Source organism: Thalassophryne amazonica, chromosome 7, assembly GCF_902500255.1.
Source record: "Thalassophryne amazonica chromosome 7, fThaAma1.1, whole genome shotgun sequence".
In the NCBI taxonomy this organism is placed as follows: Eukaryota; Metazoa; Chordata; class Actinopteri; order Batrachoidiformes; family Batrachoididae; genus Thalassophryne; species Thalassophryne amazonica.
The window spans coordinates 34,360,606-34,382,074 of NC_047109.1; the positions used below are offsets into that span (position 1 = coordinate 34,360,606).

The 21,469-nt window shown below is 44.4% G+C and overlaps 1 protein-coding gene across 1 annotated transcript in view; it reads left to right on the forward strand.

Annotated features, from left to right (window-relative positions):
- The first annotated feature begins 6,449 nt into the window (after nt 1–6,449).
- Nucleotides 6,450–21,469, forward strand: part of si:dkey-250k15.4 — a 29,315-nt gene continuing 14,295 nt past the window's right edge. Inside the window, exon 1 of the mRNA XM_034173993.1 lies at nt 6,450–7,695. Coding sequence (XP_034029884.1) covers nt 6,459–7,695 — 1,237 coding nt within the window. The 5' untranslated portion in view covers nt 6,450–6,458. The remainder of the gene's footprint in view (nt 7,696–21,469) is intronic.

A 21,469-nucleotide genomic window follows, 5' to 3' on the forward strand; every position in this document is an offset into this window, starting at 1 on the left:
GGATTTTGACAGGCTTGTCGACCTGGTTATACGGTTGGACAACCGGTTAGAAGAACACCGTCGGGAGCGGGGCGAAGGGTGTGGCCGGGCACGAGCCATCCCTCTTCCTTCCGGGTCCGAAAGGGTGCCGCCGTCTCCACGCTCCACAGTCAGAGAGCTCCGTGGAGCCACAGCTCCCCCTGCTGACGAAGCTATGGACACGAGCAGGGCCAAAGTACAATCACATGACAGACAACGGAGGCTGGCTCGCGGGGAGTGTTTCTTCTGTGGCTCTGATGAGCACATACAAAGAAACTGCCCCAAACGGTTAAACTACAACGCCCGCCCTTAAAGACTGGGTTAAGGGTGGGCCATAACATCCACGTGGGAAAAGCCCGTAGATCAGCACGCATCCCAGTGACAATCCTTTGTGGGGATCTTACCCTTCACGCCCCAGCACTGGTGGACACGGGGTCTGCAGTGAATCTGCTAGACAGCAGATGGGCCAGGGAGGTAGGGCTCCCTCTAGTGGCACTACCTTCCCCATTGAAGGTACGGGCACTAGATGGCACCCTTCTCCCATTAATGACACACCAGACACAACCAGTGACATTGGTGGTGTCTGGAAATCACAGGGAGGAGATTGTGTTTTATATAACACCTTCTACCTCCCGAGTGATTTTGGGGTTTCCATGGATATTAAAGCACAATCCCCGGATTGATTGGCCGTCTGGGGTAGTGACGCAGTGCAGCGACACCTGCCACTGGGAATGTTTAGGATCCTCAGTTCTACCCGGTGTGACAGCTAATGAGGAGGTTAAAGTCCCCCCCCCAATCTGTCAGCGGTGCCTGAGGAGTACCATGATCGTGCTGACGTCTTCAGCAAAGATCTGGCACTCGCTCTTCCCCCGCACCGTCCGTACGATTGTGCCATTGATTTGATCCCAGGCACTGAGTACCCGTCCAGCAGGCTGTACAACCTCTCTCGTCCTGGGCGCGAATCAACGGAGACCTACATCCGGGACTCCTTAGCTACCGGGTTGATCCGGAACTCCACCTCCCCGATGGGTGCAGGTTTCTTTTTTGTGGGTAAGAAAGACGGCGGACACCGTCCATGCATAGACTACAGAGGGCTGAACGAAGTCACGGTTCGTAATCGATACCCGCTGCCTCTGTTAGATTCTGTGTTCACGCCCCTGCATGGAGTCCAAATTTTCACCAAATTGGATCTTAGAAATGCGTACCACCTGGTTCGGATCCGGAAGGGAGACGAATGGAAGACGGCATTTAACACCCCGTTAGGTCACTTTGAGTACCTGGTCATGCCGTTCGGCCTCACCAGTGCGCCCGCGACGTTCCAGGCATTGGTTAATGACGTCTTGCGGGACTTCCTGCACTGGTTCGTCTTCGTATACCTGGACGACATCCTCATCTTCTCCCCAGATCCTGAGACCCATGTCCAGCATGTACGTCAGGTCCTGCAGCAGTTATGTTGTGAAGGGCGAGAAGTGCGAGTTCCACCGCACTTCTTTGTCCTTCCTGGGGTTCATCATCTCCTCCAACTCTGTCGCACCCGATCCGGCCAAGGTTGCGGCGGTGAGGGATTGGCCCCAACCAACAAGCCGTAGGAAGCTGCAACAGTTCCTTGGCTTCGCGAATTTCTTCCGGAGGTTTATTAAGGGTTATAGCCAGGTAGTTAGCCCCCTGACGGCCCTGACCTCCACTAAAGTCCCCTTCACCTGGTCGGATCGGTGCGAAGCCGCGTTTAGGGAGTTAAAACGTCGGTTCTCGTCTGCACCCGTTCTGGTGCAGCCCGATCCCAATCGCCAGTTTGTTGTTGAAGTGAATGCCTCTGACTCAGGGATAGGAGCCATGCTGTCCCAGAGCGGAGAGTCCGACAAGGTTCTCCATCCATGTGCCTATTTTTCCCGCAGGTTGACCCCGGCGGAGCGGAACTATGACGTCGGCAATCGGGAACTTCTTGCGGTGAAAGAGGCTCTTGAGGAGTGGAGACACCTGTTGGAGGGAGCTGTGGTACCATTTACGGTTTTCACGGACCATCGGAACCTGGAGTACATTCGGACCGCCAAGCGTCTGAACCCCAGGCAAGCCCGCTGGTCACTGTTCTTCGGGCGATTTGACTTCCGGATTACCTACCGCCCCGGGACTAAGAACCAGCGATCTGACGCCCTGTCCCGGGTCCATGAAGAGGAGGTCAAGGTCGAGCTGTCAGATCCACCGGAACCTATCATCCCCGAGTCCACTATCGTGGCAGCCCTCACCTGGGACGTGGAGAAGACCATCCAGGAGGCCCTGCCACGGAACCCGGACCCGAGGACCGGCCCAAGGAATAGACTCTACGTCCCACCGGAAGCCAGAGCTGCTGTCCTGGACTTCTTTCACGGGTCCAAGCTCTCCTGTCACCCAGGGGTGCGAAGAACCGTGGCAGTGGTCAGGCAGCACTTCTGGTGGGCTTTTATGGAAGCCGACGTCCGGGAGTATGTCCAGGTCTGCACCACCTGTGCCAGGGGAAAGGCAGACCACCAATGTGCACAGGGTCTCCTCCAGCCGTTACCTGTGCCCCACCGCCCCTGGTCCCACATCGGCCTGGACTTCGTCATGGACCTCCCGCCGTCCCAGGGCATGACCACCATCCTCACGATAGTGGACCGGTTCTCCAAGGCGGCCCACTTCGTGGCCCTCCCAAAGCTCCCGACGGCCCAGGAGACTGCAGACCTCCTGGTCCACCACATTGTACGTCTGCATGGGATTCCATCCGATGTCGTCTCTGACCATGGTCCCCAGTTCTCCTCGCAAGTCTGGAGGAGTTTCTGTAGGGAACTGGGGGCCACCGTGAGCCTCTCGTCCGGGTACCATCCCCAGACCAACGGACAGGTAGAGCGGGCCAACCAAGAATTGGAACAGGCCCTACGCTGTGTGACCTCAGCACACCCGATGGCCTGGATCGAATACACACACAACAGTCAAGTCTCGTCTGCCACCGGCCTCTCCCCGTTTGACGTGTGTTTGGGGTACCAGCCCCCATTGTTTCCACTTGTGGAGGGAGAGGTCGGGGTGCCCTCGGTCCAGGCCCATCTGAGGCGGTGCCGTCGGGTGTGGCGCTCTACCCACTCTGCCCTGCTCAAAGCCTGGATGAGGGCCAAGGCCCATGCAGACCGCCGGCGATCCCCGGCCCCTGCATACCAGCCCGGGCAGGAGGTTTGGCTGTCGACTAAAGACATTCCATTACAGGTGGACTCACAAAAACTGAAGGATTGGTACATCGGCCCCTTCCCCATCATTAAGGTCCTCAGTCTTTCATCCAGTCTTTCATGTCTCCCGGATCAAGCCTCACCACACCTCATCCCTCTGTGCCCCCGGACCGGCGCCCCCTCCTGCCCGGATCATCGACGGGGACCTGCGTGGACAGTTCGCCGGCTCCTGGACGTCCGTTGTAAGGGCCGGGGGTTCCAGTATCTAGTGAACTGGGAGGGTTGTGGACCCGAAGAGCGCTCCTGGGTGAAGAGGAGCTTCATCCTGTACCTGGCCCTTCTGGCCGACTTCTACACCCGTCACCCGGACAAGCCTGGTCGGGCGCCAGGAGGCGCCCGTTGAGGGGGTGGTCCTGTTGTGTGGGCCGCTGAAGAGGAGGTACTGCTGGCCCATCACCAGAGGGCGTCCTGCCTGAAGTGCGGGCTTCAGGCACGTGAGGGCGCCGGAGCAACTGGGAGTGGCAGCTGTCACTCATCGACAACGCCAGCTGTCACTCATCACCATCATCCACACCTCCATAAGAGCCGGGCAGCATCTTCACCTCACTGCCGAGAAATCGTCTACCGACAACTAAACGTCTCAGCCTTTTTGGTGTCATACAGTGGTAACGTCTTTACGTCTGTGCTGACTGACATTATTCTGAGTTTGCAGACTCTGTTTAGTGTGACTTCAGGATCTGTACGAGCTCCGTGTGCATTGTGATTGAGAGGTGGAGGTGCTTTCCACCTTTATGTTGAACTGTTTGCTGGGTGTTCACGCAGCAGTACCCGATCTGACAGCCGGAGGCAGTGGCCACCTGAGGACCCAGCGCTTGGTGGCTCCAGGATTGCTTCAGGTCCGGTGGAGTGGAAGGCGTGTGGGATCCAGCTCTTTTCTGGACGGGCGTCTTCTATCCTCGAGCCTGCTCACACATCACCGTAACTTATTTGACTGTTGATCTCAATTGTGTTGTCTGTTGCTCTGTTGTGCACATTCACAACATTAAATTGTTATATTTGGCTTATTCCATTGTCCGTTCATTTGAGCCCCCTGTTATGGGTCCGTGTTCCTACACTTTTCACAACAATTTTTCACAACAATTTGGTGCGTTCATCTCTAACTTGTAAATGGACTGCATTTATATAGCACTTTTCCATCTGCATCAGACGCTCAAAGCTCTTTACAGTTATGCCTCACATTCACCCCGATGTCAGTGTGCTGCCATACAAGGCGCTCACTACACACCGGGAGCAATAGGGGATTAAAGGCCTTGCCCAAGGGCCCTTAGTGATTTTCTAGTCAGGCGGGGATTTGAACCCATGATCTTCTGGACTCAAGCCCAACACCTTAACCACTAGACCATTACCTCCCCTCCCACGTCAACTCGTGCAGATAACGTTCTGATCATTGGTGACTTTAATGTTCATATAAATAAGCCTTCTGATCCCCTTTGCAAATCATTTATGGAAATTGTGGATGCATTAGGATTTCGTCAAAGCATTCAAGACTCGACGCACATTACTGGAAATACCCTGGATTTGGTTTTCACACGTGGTATTGCTGCCACAAATATTGACATCATGCCTCTTACATCAGTGGTCTCTGATCACTCACTTAAGTTTACAGTTTCACTGCCGTGTTTAGGGAACAACAACTTTATACATCACTACGGTGATGCATCAACTCCTCAACTAAGGCTGAACTCGAAGCCTGCCTAGACTGCCTGATGTCTTAGCTTCACATTTGGCAAATACCCAATTAGTAGACAGTATTATGGATAGTTTAAATTCATTGCTCAAACTACACACATGATGCACCACCTTCGCGCCCCCCAAAACACAGTCACCTTGGTTCAGTGATTACCTGCGTGACCTCAAGCATAAGGCTAGAGGTCTAGAACGGAAACGGCGTAGTTCAAAATTGGAAGTATTCCACCTTGCGTAGTGTGATGCTGTCTTAGACGATAAGCATCTTCTACTGGCTACAAAGCAGGCCTATTACTCTGATTTTATCAACAAAAACAAGCATAACTCAAAGTTCTTGTTCAACACGGTGGTAACACTTATTCATGGACAACCACCTGTAGCTCTCTGTCTTTTTACAGCACAAGATTTCCTGGATTACTTTGAGAAGAAAATAGAAGACATTAGGTTAAGCATATCCCAGCATGCGTTAACCCAGCCACTACACCCGACTATTGAGGTGGGTGCCATTACTGAGGTATTACCTAGATTTAGAGAATTTGAGAGTATCTCTCTTGGCATGCTGATGAAACGCGTAACGTCAACAAAAAGCACAACCTGTTTATTTGAAACTGTTTATTTGAAACTTTAAGTTTGGTTTGGTTGGTACATTTCTTCTTTTTTACAAATTGTTCCTACCTGGTTGCACCAGATTTGTTTGTGCTGTGCAGAAGCGCGGTGAACTCTTTGTTTTTGCATTAAATATCCTGTCTTTGTGGTGTATTCAGTTGAATATAGGTTGAAGAGGATTTGCAAATCATTATATTCTGTTTTTTATTTACATTTCAAACAACGTCCCAACTTCATTGGAATTGTGGTTGTAAAAAAAAGAAGTGCTCTCTCATATTTGTCAAATTTAAACTATTTAAAATCTGGGTCACTGGGATTTTGAGATCGAGAGACACCTGGTAAGAGCTCATGGAGTCATGTATTTTCTGGATAGAAGTGTTTGGCGATGCTGATATCTTTGCAAGTCTTTGGGTTCCTGGTTCTTCCCATCTTACTGTATGGTTATGAGAGCTAACCAGTGATCTTAGGCAATTCCTGGACATCTTTAGTACTAGGTCTCTTGGGAGGATCCTTGGAATACTGCTAAAATGACTTTTTGTCAATTGAACACACAAATGCCTGAGTGTTGAGGACCCCAGTGGCTGGAGAACGCTAGGGAGATGCCCACGGTTAACTTGGTTACTTTAGAGACGTGGGGATGGACTTGTTGCCTGGGTGGTTGTCATCTAGATCTCAAACCAATTCCATGGTGTCGTGGATGCAGCGAAGCTTGGCACCAGCGCACGCCCCCAGACTTGACATGACAGATGACAAGTAATGAAACTATGATGATGAGTATTAAGTTGATTATTTTTCTGTCTGTGGACTATTTGATGAGTTTGGAACTGCTGCCCAGAGGTAACCTGTATTAATTTGGTTAACTGATAAAATATACTAATTATAACTTATGTGTCTTTCTACAGCAAAGGGTTTAACATGAGACCTTCTCATAGCAGAACAGACAAAGAAAAGGACTTGTCTGTTTTCAATAAGCAGTTAAAAACAAGAAGAAAAAAATGTTGCCAAGTCAGTGCATTCATGACAGACAGTACATGTTTCAACTCCTGTCAGAAGACACACGGTCAGCACAAAATGAAAAGACTGAAGACACACAAGCAGAGGAATCAGATGAGAGGGGGTAAGAAAGAAAGTCAGCATCTCCATCACTGCCATGGCCAAAGCAGCAGAGACATGGCACATTTCCACAGCTGCTGTCACATAAGTTGTCACTGTCCTCCAAGGAGAGTTGCACCATTTTCAAGGGTGGTTCCTCCAACACAGGAGCCCAGTATCATCACAGACAGCCGTCTGATAGGACACCATGGTCTTTTCAACCATGAAGTCAAATCTGTTGACATTGCACGCCTACTCAGTCAGCAAAAAAAGCAGGAAAATAGTAGACCACAACTCCAAAGCAAGAGCATTGCTGCTTTGTTTCCTTCTTCGGCATCTCATGCTCCTTCTCCATTGTTCAGTAACAATATGTTGAGTGCTGATTCAAATGAAAATTTAGCAGACTCAAAGACCCAAGAAGTTTGTGTGGAGAAAGATTTAACCACCTTTCAGCCTCATAGTCAGGGATCAGGAGTTACACCAGAGCAGAGAACACAGCTGTATGTTGATCTCTCGTCTGACAGCGAAAAAGGCATCTTCTCAACTAAGCACAGCCCCAGTAGTGGAGATAAAACGAGCAAGAAGACCGAGTCTAAGGTCACAGATTCACAGCCAGCTCCTGCTGGCAACAGGGACAAGATGTCCGTGGAAGGAAAAAGCACAGAAAAGGCACAGAAGAAATGTGACAACACCCCCCAAAACAGAGAGCCTTGTGATCCAAGTCTACTTCAGTTCTGCAGCTCTGCCACTGCTGCAGCCAGTGACAGCCATGACACAGAGCACACAGGACAAGACCATGAGGGTATATCCAATTCCATCAGTGCAGTGGCAGCACAGTTGTGTTGCTGTCTAAATTTCCCATGTCTGAAACAGAGACACGTGTTGGCAGAAAGCAGGGAGGTGTTGTTGCAAGCCCTACAGGACAGACATGGATCCCAGCTCCAAGAGAACCTTCTCAAGGTGCAGCAACACTTCAGCTTTGACTGTGACCCTGGAAACCCTGTCCAGGCCCAGAATAGGGAAGCACTCTCTAGCGATGAAGATGGACTTTGGTCCACAAGTAAGTGCTCTACAGAAAGGTCTCTGAACTTACCATATTTCATATTAAATACAATGATTTGGTATTTAAATTGATCATATTGTGACTATGCAAGTTAATGGCTAGTTATCTGTCAAAAGTGTGCTGAGAAGGTGGAGGGAATATTTTTGAAGAGTTGATGAATAAAGAAAATGAGCGAGAGAAAAGGCTGGATGATGTGGTGAGAGTAAATCAGGAAGTAAAAGAGATTAGCAAGGAAGAAGTGAGGGCTGCTATTAAGAGGATGAAGAGTGGAAAGGCAGTTGGTCCAGATGACATTCCAATGGAGGCATGGAAATGTCTAGGAGAGATGGCAGTAGAGTTTCTAACCAAATTGTTTAATAAAATCTTGGAAAGTGAGAGGATGCCTGAGGAGTGGAGACGAAGTGTGCTGGTTCCTATTTTCAAGAACAAGGGTGATGTGCAGAGCTGCAGTAACTACAGAGGCATAAAGCTGATCAGCCACAGCATGAAGTTATGGGAAAGAGTAGTAGAAGCTAGGCTTAGAAAACAGGTGAAGATCTGTGAGCAGCAATATGGTTTCATGCCGAAAAAGAGCACTACAGATGCAATGTTTGCTCTGAGAATACTGTTGGAAAAGTACAGAGAAGGACAGAAAGAGTTACATTGTGTGTTTGTGGACTTAGAAAAAGCTTATGATAGGGTGCCAAGAGAAGAGTTGTGGCATTGTATGAGGAAGTCTGGAGTGGCAGAGAAGTATGTTAGGGTAGTGCAGGACATGTACAAGAATAGTGTGACATCGGTGAGATGCGCAGTCGGAATAACAGACTCATTCAAGGTGGAGGTGGGATTACACCAAGGATCAGCTCTGAGTTCTTTCTTGTTTGCAGTGGTGATGGACAGGTTGACAGATGAGATCAGACAGGAGTCCCCATGGACTATGATGTTTGCAGATGACATTGTGATCTGTAGTGAGAGTAGAGAGCAAGTTGAGTCTAGTCTGGGGAAGTGGAGATATGCTTTGGAGAGAAGGGGAATGAAAGTCAGTAGAAGCAAGACTGAGTACATGTGTGTGAATGAGAGGGAGCCTAGTGGAATAGTGCAGTTACAAGGAGTAGAAGTGGTGAAAGTAGATGAGTTTAAATATTTGGGGTCAACTGTTCAAAGTAATGGAGAGTGTGGTAGAGAGGTGAAGAAGAGAGTGCAGGCAGGGTGGAGTGGGTGGAGAAAGGTGGCAGGAGTGATTTGTGACCGAAGAATATTAGCAAGAGTGAAGGGGAAAGTTTACAAAACAGTAGTGAGACCAGCTATGTTGTATGGTTTAGAGTCAGTGGCACTAACAAAAAGAGAGGTGGCAGAGCTGAAGATGTTGAGATTCTCTTTGGGAGTGACAAGAATGGACAAGATTAGGAATGAACATATCACAGGGACAGCTCAGGTGGGACGGTTTGGAGACAAAGTCAGAGAGGCGAAATTGAGATGGTTTGGACATGTGCAGAGGAGGGACCCAGGGTATATAGGGAGAAGGATGCTGAGGATGGAGCCACCAGGCAGGAGGAGAAGAGGGAGACCAAAGAGGAGGTTCATGGATGTGCTGAGAGAAGACATGCAGGTGGTTGGTGTGACAGAGGAAGATACAGAGGACAGGGTGAGATGGAAACGATTGATCTGCTGTGGCGACCCCTAACGGGAACAGCCGAAAGACAAAGAAGAATCAATAGGTTTAAGTAACTTATCAAAGGAAAATTTTTATCTTGGACAATTCTTGTTTTTTTCAATGCAAGGGTTATTCTATTTTTCTGTTTTGTTTTTTGAATTGCTGTAGTATTGGGTTTTGAGCTGCTGAACATACAAAACAAGAAATTTAAAATGGGTTATGAAGGCAATGGGGAAACTATGTTCAAGTCCCCATGTTTGGAATAGGCTAAATCACTGGAGAGCACCAGAGTTCTTGCATCTGGTAGTGAGGCAGATGTGCAAATCAGTTCTGCAGTTTATGACATGAAACTTCATATAATCTCTCGCAAGGTTTTATTTCAGATGTGACCGCATGTTATACATAACCTTGAGAGGTCATTGACTTTGGTATTGCTTTTCCTCTCCCCCATCTTTCTCCTATTGGTGTATGCTCTTTCAGTGTACAGTGTATTCAGGTGTACAGTGTATTCACAGGTCTGCACATTTTTCCAAAATTTTTTTATGTAACAGCTTTATTCCAAAACTATTATTCCAAAATTACATTTTTTCCTTAAAATTCTACAAACAATTCCCCACAATGACACTGTGGAAAAAAAATGTTTTTGAGTTTTTTGCAAATTTATTAAACAATAATAATAATAATAATAATAATAATAATAAAAACAAATCATATGTACTTAAGTATTCACACCCTTTGGTATGAAGCTCAAAATTGCAGGAGTTGCAGTACATGACTTTGCATTTTGGGGTTCTACAGGGAGGTTATAAAGTGGCTTGGGAGGTTTTGAAGGTAAGAGACTCATGAATAGTGTTGGCAACTTTCTCGATAAATCTGACGACTTTCCAGACCCTCTTGGTGACTTATTTTCTCAAACGTGACTAGTGACAAATCTAGCTACTTTTCCTGGTGTCATTGCAGACGTTTCTGGTGTTTGGTGACTGAAAAGTGAAAGCACGTATTGATCTACATTCTCTGTTCTCATCTTATGGCAACCGGTGCTGCCATGAGGTCCCCACCACCCCAAAGCAGTCACAAGCGGTCAGTACATGGTGTGCTCCATAGCAACTGCAAAGCACTGGGAGCAGATCGGACGGACTGCAAAATATGACACTGCAAACTAATATGCAAATTACATGATGACGTCATTTAGCAACTTCTAGCAACTTTTAGGACAGCCAATAGCCAGGCTACTTTTCTTACTGAGGAGTTGGCAGCACTGCTGATGAAGGTCGCATGATATTTTTCACTAAAAGGTCATACAAAAACTGAAGGTAGCCAGGAGCCATTTGGTATGGATGCATAATCATATGACAAGCAGAACAGCATGCTGACAACACACTTTTTGTTTCTGCAACTAAAAGTTACAGTCTCACTTTTTGTACTGTTGATTTTCTGTGGTACCCCAGTAAGATTATATGGGTTATTGGGTTTAGTTCCTGTGGTATTTCATTTCAAGCAGAATTTATCCTTTTCTTTCTTAAATTTCACTTTACAACACAGATGCAAGAACCAATTTGGGTTAAGGTCTGAGTAGTCTCTCCCAAATGTTCCTGATGTTTGCATGTGGAAGTTTGAGAGGTCTCTGGTCACATGGTCACGCAATATGTTAAACTAACTTTGGTGGTCACATGTTTTCTCTGGAGATAATGTAATGATGTGCGCCTGGTTTTATGAAGCAGTGCTAGGGGAGATACTGAACTTAGTACTCAAACTTTAGTCAAAGACAAAAATGGTGGTGTGTTATGGGGACAGACTAGGAAACTTAGACCTGTCTAACTATAGTCCAAAGTATAAAATTTAGATCACCCATTTGAGGTGGTTTAAGCCTGTTAGTCCTGGTCTATGTCCAAAATGGCAGCAATAGGAGACCGCAGTCTCGTTTGAATCCTCCGTGATATCGCGGGATTTGACCACCTACGGGGACCTCCATTTAATATATACACAACATAATTTGGATAAATGGTGAACAGTTTTGTTTTCCACTGCAATCGTAATTTTTTTTTTTTTTTTTTTTTTTTTTTTTCGTTCCCAGAGAAGAAAAGATGGAGTGGGAGTAGGTCTGTTCTCTCACCTGCAAAACTGCTTTGACACGTTTGCGCTCCGGATCACAAACAAACCGCAACACAGGTCCACTTTCCCACTGCATTGTCACTTTTTCTTTGCATTTTCACTTTGTTTGCATGTTAGATTGAGGATGTTTTGTTTTGGTTCTTTTGTATTTGTTTTTATGTTATGTTTTTGTTTGTTTTGTTTTTTGTTTTTGCCAGAACCCTCTTGAGATGCACCATCCAGTTGTTAAGTGTGACGTAACGCATCATGTGATTTTCAACTTCCAGCTCCAAACAAAAAAGGCGCGCTGTCATTAACATTGAGAACTGCTCTGAGACGATCTGATCAGGCTGCACTTACACCATTGCACACAGACAACAGCATTAACATCGCAACATAAAACTCTATATATTGTGCCTAAAACTCTCCTGGATATACTAACTGGTTTTTTAGATGTTGTTACTGCGTTTGTTTTATGTAAAAATGTCGAAACACTCAGGTTGTTTCTCCGTTATTTTCAGTGGGAGTTGCTGCGATCGCTTCCTGTTCATGTCGTTCGGGGAGAAAGTGAAGTTTGCACTTTAACGTCCTGTTTATTGTAATACATTTTTTTATTAACAAACAGACATGTATATTTTACCTGTGCATAATAAAATATGTAAAGTAAAAAAAAAAGTTTTATTAAGTGTTCTGACCATAGAAACAGACAAATGCAGTTAATGGAGGTGGAGGCAGAGAAGGGAGGGACGGAGGTTTGCGCACATTGTAAACACAAACTAAGCTTAAACTGTAAATCCTAAAAAAGGATCAAACAGACGTAACTTTAATTGTAAACTTGGAGGTCTTTGGACCCGGAAACAGATTTATCACGTGATGCGTTACATCAGTGCTTAACAACCGGATAGGGATGTTGGGGAAAAAAAATCGTTATGTGTCAGAATCGGAGTTCTTATCCTTAACGATTCACATTTGATTAACTTTAAAAAATTGTTTTTTAAAATATTGTCATCTCCATTTTTATTTAGTTTTTCCTCACTGTGGCAAATGTAGAACTGTTGTCATGCATCCTTCTCTGCTTCGATGCAACAGTTTTCACCATGTTGGCAAGTTAGCTTGGCTCATTAGCATGGAGCATCAACAAATTCCTCCCACTTCCTAAAAGCATGTGGGGCACTTTGGATTCTGTATTATCTTAGGTAAGAAGGAGCTTCATATGACCAATTCAATATGCAAACTGTGCAAAATGAATGTTAAGCATTTTGGAAACACAATAAATGCTTGGGCGTATTTCACACAAAGTTGACAGAAGTCAAACAGCTGTAGTGGCAACACCTGGACCTAACCAGCACACACTGCATCACTTTAGCAAACTTCCAGTCAGTTTTGAATAGGCAGAAAGAATAACTACATCCATCACCTGTTTAATTTCAAAAGACCTGCTCCCACTGCAGTACACTTACGTAGACCATAAAATTAGCAGCTCTATGAACTGAATAGATATAGAATCAAATTTTTTTTTAATCAAAAATAATTTTTTTAATCAAATTGTTACCCCATGAATTGGAGTTGAATCAAATCGTGAGATACTGAAAGATTCATGCCCCCAATGTACAATGATGAAGTGAAGGATAGTAGTAATTAAACAGGAGCTGGACAAGGAGAACTCGGTATTCAAGAGGCAGCTGAGTAACAGGTAACAAGATTTATTTCAAAATGTTTAGTGAATTGCAATGATGGACTGAGGTGCATAAGATAGTGACACTGATGGACCTGGGTGATGATCTGCCAGGACAAGGTGATAAACCAGTGGAGCTGGTGGTGGTTGCAGACACACAGGTAGATAAAATTATCTGGCAAAGATGAGCTGAAGAACCAGGACTGATATAGGGTCAGTTGATGAGATACAGGTGTGTAGCCACCACAGATGAAGATGAGAGGGAGACAGAGGCAACAGGAACAATACAGGAACCACAATAGTAGCTTTTGTTTCCATGTCCTGGCAAAAAGAAAGAAAATCGCCCATACCACCCTTTGGAAATATGAGTCACTGGTTTAGGATATTTCATTTATTTTTCACATTTAAATTCCAATTTTGAATATCCTTGAAAATTAAAAGTTCATTTCCCTTTTAAAGGATATACTTGCATTTTTATGCAGTATTACAGTGCATCTTCGAAATATTCACAGCACTTCACTTTTTCCACAGTTTATGTTACAGACTTGTTCCAAAATGGAGTAAATTAATTATTTCCCTCAAAATTCTGCTCACAACACCCCATAATGACAAAATTATTATTATTATTATTTATTAGTAAGTCCCTTCGGCTGCTCCCTTGTTGTTTTTTGTTTTTTTTTCTCTGGATCACCGCATGTTAATTTGGCACAGGTTTTACGCTGGAAGCCCTTCCTGACACAACTCCACATTACATGGAGAAAAAAGAAAGGGCAAGGGACTGGGGATGGCATGTCAACACCTGCCTCTTCGGAGGCGGGAGCCGACAACGCGCCACCTGTTACCTCACAGGGTGCCTCTGGAAAAGTTGTCAGGCCCGCTGAGTGTAAGCGAAAGGGAGCTGTTGACTCTGTCAGGGAGTACTCAACAGCCCACAAAGAAACAAACAAAAGCTGTCATGTCTCTGGTGGTGGGGGAAACTTACAAGTTGTTGTCTATCCTGGTGATGACCAGCAAATACCTCTCACTACTGCTGAGGCAGAGCACATTAGGGCTGGTCTGGTAAACCTACTAGATGGGGTGCCCTCTGAAGAGAAGACACCCCGGTTTAGTGAGTTTGGATCCATAACCTGAGTCCTCACTGGACTAGCACACGAGAACTGTTTCAGCAGTTCCTGAGTGTGAGGGCCACACCTTCCTGGCTAAGAGGGTTCGAGACATTCCAACACTCAAAACAGTTTTTATATTCATTCCTGGTCCCCTGCAGGATTTCAGGATTGTTTTGCAGAGACTCCAGAGGCAGAATCCAGGCCTGTGCACAGAGGTCTGGCGAGTCCTCCTCACCCAACCCCAAGAGGGTGGCCAAATTCTTTTGCTTAGGCTGGATGAGGACTGCCTGAGCTATCTTTATTGAGGGATTCTGTTTGAGGACTGTTTCAGAACCCATGCAGAATGCTCTCAGAATAGTAGAGAAGGGGTGTGTGTCCAACAGTTTGTCTGTGAATCCACACAAAACAGTTATGGTCCTCTTCACAAATAAGAGAACCAAATTCGGTCTAGCTCAACCAAAATTGGGTGGTATCGTGCTAAAACTATCTGCGTCTAAGTTCCTTAGTGTCTATTTAGATAAACTTAACTGGAAGAAACACATAACTGAGAAATGCCTTGAGGCAATTCTCAGTTTACAACAGTGCCATTGTATTCTCGGATGAAGATGGGGAGTTAGTCCCAGTGTGATGAGATGGAGCTACACTTAAATGGTAAGACCCATGCTCAGTTATGCTGCGATAGTTTGATGGACCAGAGTGCAGCATGGGGCTGCGAGGGATATGCTGACTCATGTTCAAAGAGTGGTGTGACTTTGCATCACAAGTGCCCTTAGGACAACACCAACAGCAGCTTTAGAAGTACTTCTGAACTTAGCCTTTTTGGACTTCCAAATTGTTGGCGAGGCAATGTCTACATCAGTAAGGCTGCACCAGTTGGGCAAGTGGCGAAGACTAGCAGGTGCTAGTCATACCTTAATCAGGGAAAAAATATCAGCAGATCTTCTGCTTATTACTATACCATGGAATAGGGTACGAAAAATATTTAATACAACAGGACAGTCTGACACAGGAAAATAACTTTGCAGTGGGCAGACCCACCACCGTCTTTCAGGCTGAGGTGTTTGCTTTCATTTCGTGTGTGAAGCTCCTGATTAGCCTCAATTTTAGGGATAACAGAGTTTTTATTTACTCAGATTGTCAGACTCATCAGCTTTGGTGTGGGAGTGTGCCCAGATACTTAACACACTGGGAGACACTAGCGGTGTAGTTATAGTGTGGGTATCTGGTCATACAGGTATTCCAGATAATGAAAGAGCAGACTGGCTCGCAAAGTCTGGGAACTCAACTAAATTTGTGTGCCCAGAGCCGTTGTAGGGGTGTCAACTGCTGTGCAGAAGACTGCCATACAGAACTGGATCAGGAAGCAGCGCCATAAACTATGGCAGCACTTGAGTGACTACAGGCTGGCAAGACAGCTCGTGGAAGGACCAAACCTAAAGTTTTCCAGGGAGCTACTTGGCCTACCGACAACCCCAATTCCAATGAAGTTGGGACTTTGTGTGAAATGTAAATAAAAACAGAATTCAATGATTTGTAAATCCTCTTCAACCTATACACCACAAAGATAAGATATTTAATGTTCAAATTGATAAACTTTGTTTTTGTGCAAATATTTGCTCATTTTGAAATGGATGCCTGCAGCACGTTTCAAAAAAGCTGGGACAGTGGTATGTTTACCACTGTGTTACATCACCTTTCCTTCTAACAACACTCAATAAACATTTGGGAACTGAGGACAGTAATCGTGAGTGTCATGATTGGGTATAAAAGGAGCATTCCCAAAAGGCTCCTTTTATGAGCAGTGATGATCCTCGCCCCACCCAAGATGGGGCGAGGATCATCACTTTGTGAACAACTGCGTGAAAAAATCGTCCAACTATTTAAAAACACTGTTTCTCATCTACAGTTCATAATATAATCAGAGGATTCTGAGAATCTGGAGAACTTTCTACATGTAAGTGGCAAGGCCGAAAACCAACATTGAATGCCTGTGACCTTCGATCCCTCAGGCGGCACTGCTTTAAAAACCAACATCATTGTGTAAAGGATCTTACCGCATGGCTCAGGAACATTTCAGAAAACCAATGTCAGTTAACACAGTTCATTGCTACATCTACAAATACAAGTTAAAACTCTACCATGCAAAGGGAAAGCCATACATCAACAACATCCAGAAACGCCGCCGCCTTCTCTGGGCCTGAACTCATTTGAAACGGACAGATGCAAAGTGGAAAAGTGTGCTGTGGTCTGATGAGTCCACATTTCAAATTATTTTCAGATTGTTACCAGCACAAAGTTCAAAAGCCAGCATCTGTGATGGTATTGGGGTCTGTTAGCGCCAATGGCATGGACAACTTACACATCTGTGATGGCACCATCATTGCTGAAATGTACATCCAGGTTTTGGAGCAACACATGCTGCCATCCAAGCAATGTCTTTTTCAGGGACGTCCCTGCTTATTTCAGCAAGACAATGTCAACCCACATTCTGCATGTTTTACAATAGCGTGGCTTCATAGTAAAAGAGTGCGGGTACTAGACTGGCCTGCCTGCAGTCCAGACCTGTTGCCCATTGAAAATGTGTGGCCCACTATGAAGCACAAAATATGACAACGGAGACCCCGGACTGTTGAACAACTAATGTCGTACATCAAGCAAGAATGGGAAAGAATTCCACATGCAAAGCTTCAACAGTGTCCTCAGTTCCCAAACGCTTATTGAGTGTTGTTAGATGGAAAGGTGATGTAACACAGTGGTAAACATACCACTGTCCCAGCTTTTTTTGAAATGTGTCGCAGGCATCCATTTCAAAATGAGCAAATATTTGCACATAAACAATAAAGGTTATCAGTTTGAACATTAAATATCTTGTCTTTGTGGTGTATTCAATTGAATATAGGTTGAAGAGGATTTGCACGTCATTGTATTTTGTTTTTATTTACATTTTACACAATGTCCCAACTTCATTGGAATTGGGGTTGTAGAAGTATAATAAATTCAGTGGTTGGTGCTCTCACAGGTTACAACCTCTTGAACAGTCATAGGATGGTAATGAGACTCCAACAGGTCAGTTGGAGTCTCACTGAACCTATTTAGTTAAACCAAAAGGTTTAAATAAATAGGTTCATTCTGGGGGGAGCAGTGGGCCCTTTTGTGGCCTATGCTCTACTGATAGTCCACCTCCTTTTCCTTAACCTAACCCTACATGAAGAAATGTGGCAGGGGTGGGGTTTGAACTAGGAACCTTATACTCTGAAACCAGTGGTGGGCACAGATAACCAAAAAATTAACTTCGATAACAGATAATCAGATAACTGAAAAGTTATCTTTGATAAAGATAAACCGATGAACCACCCAAAAATGTATCGGAAGTTACAGATAACCGATAAATTCCAGTATTGTCTCTGATACATTTGCAACTGCTAACAAGCTGAATTTGAGTTTTTTCCAGTATTGTCTCTGATACATTTGCAACTGCTAACAAGCTGAATTTGAGTTTTAACGCCACGATTGCTTTTGGAAGCATAAAAAGCGACATAAGACCCAAATACTGAGTCAGCACTTCTATGTTTGAACATGCTGCCCCCTTTTGGAAGCTACACAGCTACAGCACCCTGAGAACAGACACAAAGCCTAGCTCTCTACCAATCGCGATGCTCCGGTCAGGCGGAGGTCTTGAAAAATAAAGGCATCCTGACTTATGGTTTTGTGTGAATACTGATAGAATAACTCCATTAATGTCAATTCTGTCATTTGTGCAAAGTTAAAATATAACATATATCTTTTAATGTTGAATAATACTCATTCTGAGGTTTTGTAACAAACACAGACAGATCGCAAACGATTCTGGGTAAATGTGCCTCTGCTAAACATTGATTGGTTCAGTCATTCATTATGTAAACCAACACGTTAATGTGACGTGTGTCGTGTGTTGGTGTTTACAGATAAATGTGCTTTTGTAAAATATTCCATTTTTTTTATTTGTAAAAACAGGCATTTTTACGGAGCCCTGGAAGTGTCATGTGGAGAGGATGTGCGTCGAGAGTGCCGTGCGCACATTTTATGATGTATTGTCTTGTCAATATTGTCTTGACACATAAATGTTGGCTTTACACTGTGCGAGTTTTGGCACTTTTTCACATGATTTTTCATTTGTGTGAGAAATTTTTGGACCGAGTTTCAGGTTAATCGCATGTCCTACATTGTGTAGTGTACATGGAGTAACAAGCTGCGTTCAACAACCCACAAGCACCTCCTGATCGCCGATCGTATGGTCGAATGAAAATCAAACCTGTTTGATATTATTGTGGTCTGGCTTCTGAAGAGCTACAAGCATCCAACCTCTCACACTGTGCCTGTGCAAACACCGCAGAGCTGTCTTGTAATGTTTTTTGTTGTTTTTGTTTTTAAACTTAATTTGTCAAAAAAAAAAAAAAAAGCCATTTGCAAAGCCAAAAAGTTGAGTTGACAACCATCTGATATAACCGGGGTCAAAATAAATAGAACACTGCCATCTACTGGTGCCCACACGCTTAGTACTTAGGGCGAATACTGCCATGAACACTACTGGCCAGTAGATGGCAGTAGAGGCCTTGAAACTTGCCAAAACAAAATTCCAGATAATCCGTTTCTGCTACATTTAAGATGCGTGGAATTTAACAAACGCAAATACAATAACGTCTATAAACCCAGAGAATATATTCACAAGAGTTTTAGGCACTAGAGTTTAATGCTGCTGTCCGTGGAGCCTGAACAGAGTGTCTGAAATGCATTTGCCCTGTCGTAAACGTACTGAAATTACCCATTATGCACTGCTGGGCACAGCATGTGCTCACAAAACCTTAAAAATTAGCACATTACTTTAAAACTAAAACATATATCTGATGTTTTCACTTTATAAAACTTCAGGCATGACAGTAAATAACTTGTCCAAAATTAGTTTGGTTAAAATTTGAAACATAAGTTAAAAATGTATTCCTCTGGATGACTTGGGTGATATTGCCAGCATATCAGTATGGTGTTAAGAGAAATGATATTTTTTTTTTTGGTCACCAGTTCTCCTTTGTCTGCAGAGGGTAGAGTTGGTTTCTTCTGAAACTAGCTTGCATCTGTTTGCAGAGGATAGAACAATACATCTCTTAAGAAACTTTCAACAGGTAGGTCTCAGCTGATTTTAAATTTTAAAAATGTTTGCTGCTGTTCAGCTTCGTTTGCTACGTTATCGGTCTAAAAGTTATCGGACGACAATTCATCAGAAGATAATTTGTCCGATAATGGTTTTTAAAGTTATCTAAAAAGATAATCCGATAATGAAAACATTATCTTTGATAATTATGTTATCGGATTATCGGAAGTGTGCCCACCACTGTCTGAAACCAAGCGAACTAACCACTTGGACACCACCACTGCTGCTACATTTATATAAAAATAAAAAACTAAGTAATCACATGTACATAAGTCTTCACACCATTTGCTCGATACTTTGTTGAGCACCTTTGGCAGCAGTTACAGCCTCAAGTCTTCTTGAATATGATCCCACAAGGTTGGTGCACCTATCTTTGGGTAGTTTTGTCCATTCCTCTTTGCAGCACCTCTCAAGCTCCATCAGGTTGGATGGGAAGTTTCTGTGCGCAGCCATTTTCAAATCTCTCCAGAGATGTTCAGTTGGATTCATGTCTAGGCTCCGGCTGGGCCACTCAAGAACATTCACAGAGTTGTCCTGAAACCACGTTGACATCTTGCCTGTGTGCTTAGGGTCGTTGTCCTGCTGAAAGATGAACCGCCGTCCCAGTTTGAGGTCAAGAGTGCTGACATTCATGCCAAAGAGTTAAATCTTTGTCTCATCAAGTTAAAGTTCAATTTATTCTTTGTCCCTCAAAGGGCAATTTATGCGCAGCAAGAATACACCACATAAAAGACATCGTAGAACATATGATACAGTACAACTACAGCTATAAAAAGAGGTACTAACCGAGCAGCCATAGTAATAAATAAATAAATGAATAAGTAAAATGACAAGTAAGTAGTCAAATAACCCAAATGGACCAGAGCTAATGCCCCCTGTTGTTAGTGTTTAAGACTTGGACACATCGGTGTTCTTTCTTGTCTTCTTCTAGTGTCCTCATCCAGGGTCTTCATCAGGAGGGGAACTTATGAGTATCACTTTAAGAGTGCTAGAACATTTGATAGGGGAAAGGTACCCTTAATTTGGTGTCTAAGGCAGTGGTGATGCATTTGAAAAACAAATGTCTTATACACAGGACCAGTATAATTTACTGCTAAAGTCAAGTCAGTTTGGATAAAATTAAGGTACCAGCCTTGCCACCTACCAAAATATTCTACCAACTCAGTCAACTATTAGGTTATCGATACCAAATTCATAGCCAATCCCTCAGCACGTCTTTAGTCCCGTAAGGGCTCTGGTTACAGGGCCATTAAATACAATATTGTTTGGAAGTAATTTACAACACTCTTAACCAAATATGCAAAATATATTTTTTTTTTTATTTACTAAAATATATGAGCCATCAATGAAATTGCTAAAAAAAATATTCATATAGTCTAATCAAAGTGTCTCTGGTCAGATTATCCATCTTTACACATTGAAATAAACATAATTGATTCCATCCACCTTTTTGCAATTTAGAACCACTAATTTAGATTCATCAGGCATCCCCTAAGATTTTTTCCATTATTTTGGGGTCCTAAGCTACAGTAGTGTTCAAAATAATAGTAGTGCTATTGTTGGGAAAGTGAATGACACGGACCCATAACAGGGGGCGTAAATGAACGGACAATGGAGATGCCAAAAGGTAACAATTTAATGTTATGAAAAGGTGCACAACTGAATACAAATGCTGCGTTTAAGAACAGTCAATCAATGTCAAAGGTGACGTGTGGGCAGGCTCGAGGATAGGAGACGCCTGTCCAGAGAAGAGCCGGGCCCCACACGGTTCCACTGCCAATGGAGACCTGCAACACACCGGAGCCGCCAAGTCCTGAGTCCCCAGGTGGCCACTGCCTCCAGCTGTCAAATCCGGTACTGCTGGCAGGAAGAACAAACAGGTTACGGTGGGTGTGTGAACACCCAGCAAACAGTCAGCAAAAAACACCGTTCCTTCCTGAGGGAAAAATCCACCACTCCCAGAAAACAGGAACGCTGAGAACTTGCAGTACCAACAGTATACTTAGCAAGTTAGGAAAGTGAGGAGTGGGAACGCCAACTCCCTCCGACTTCCACAAACCCAGCTCCAAGCTGCGAGTATA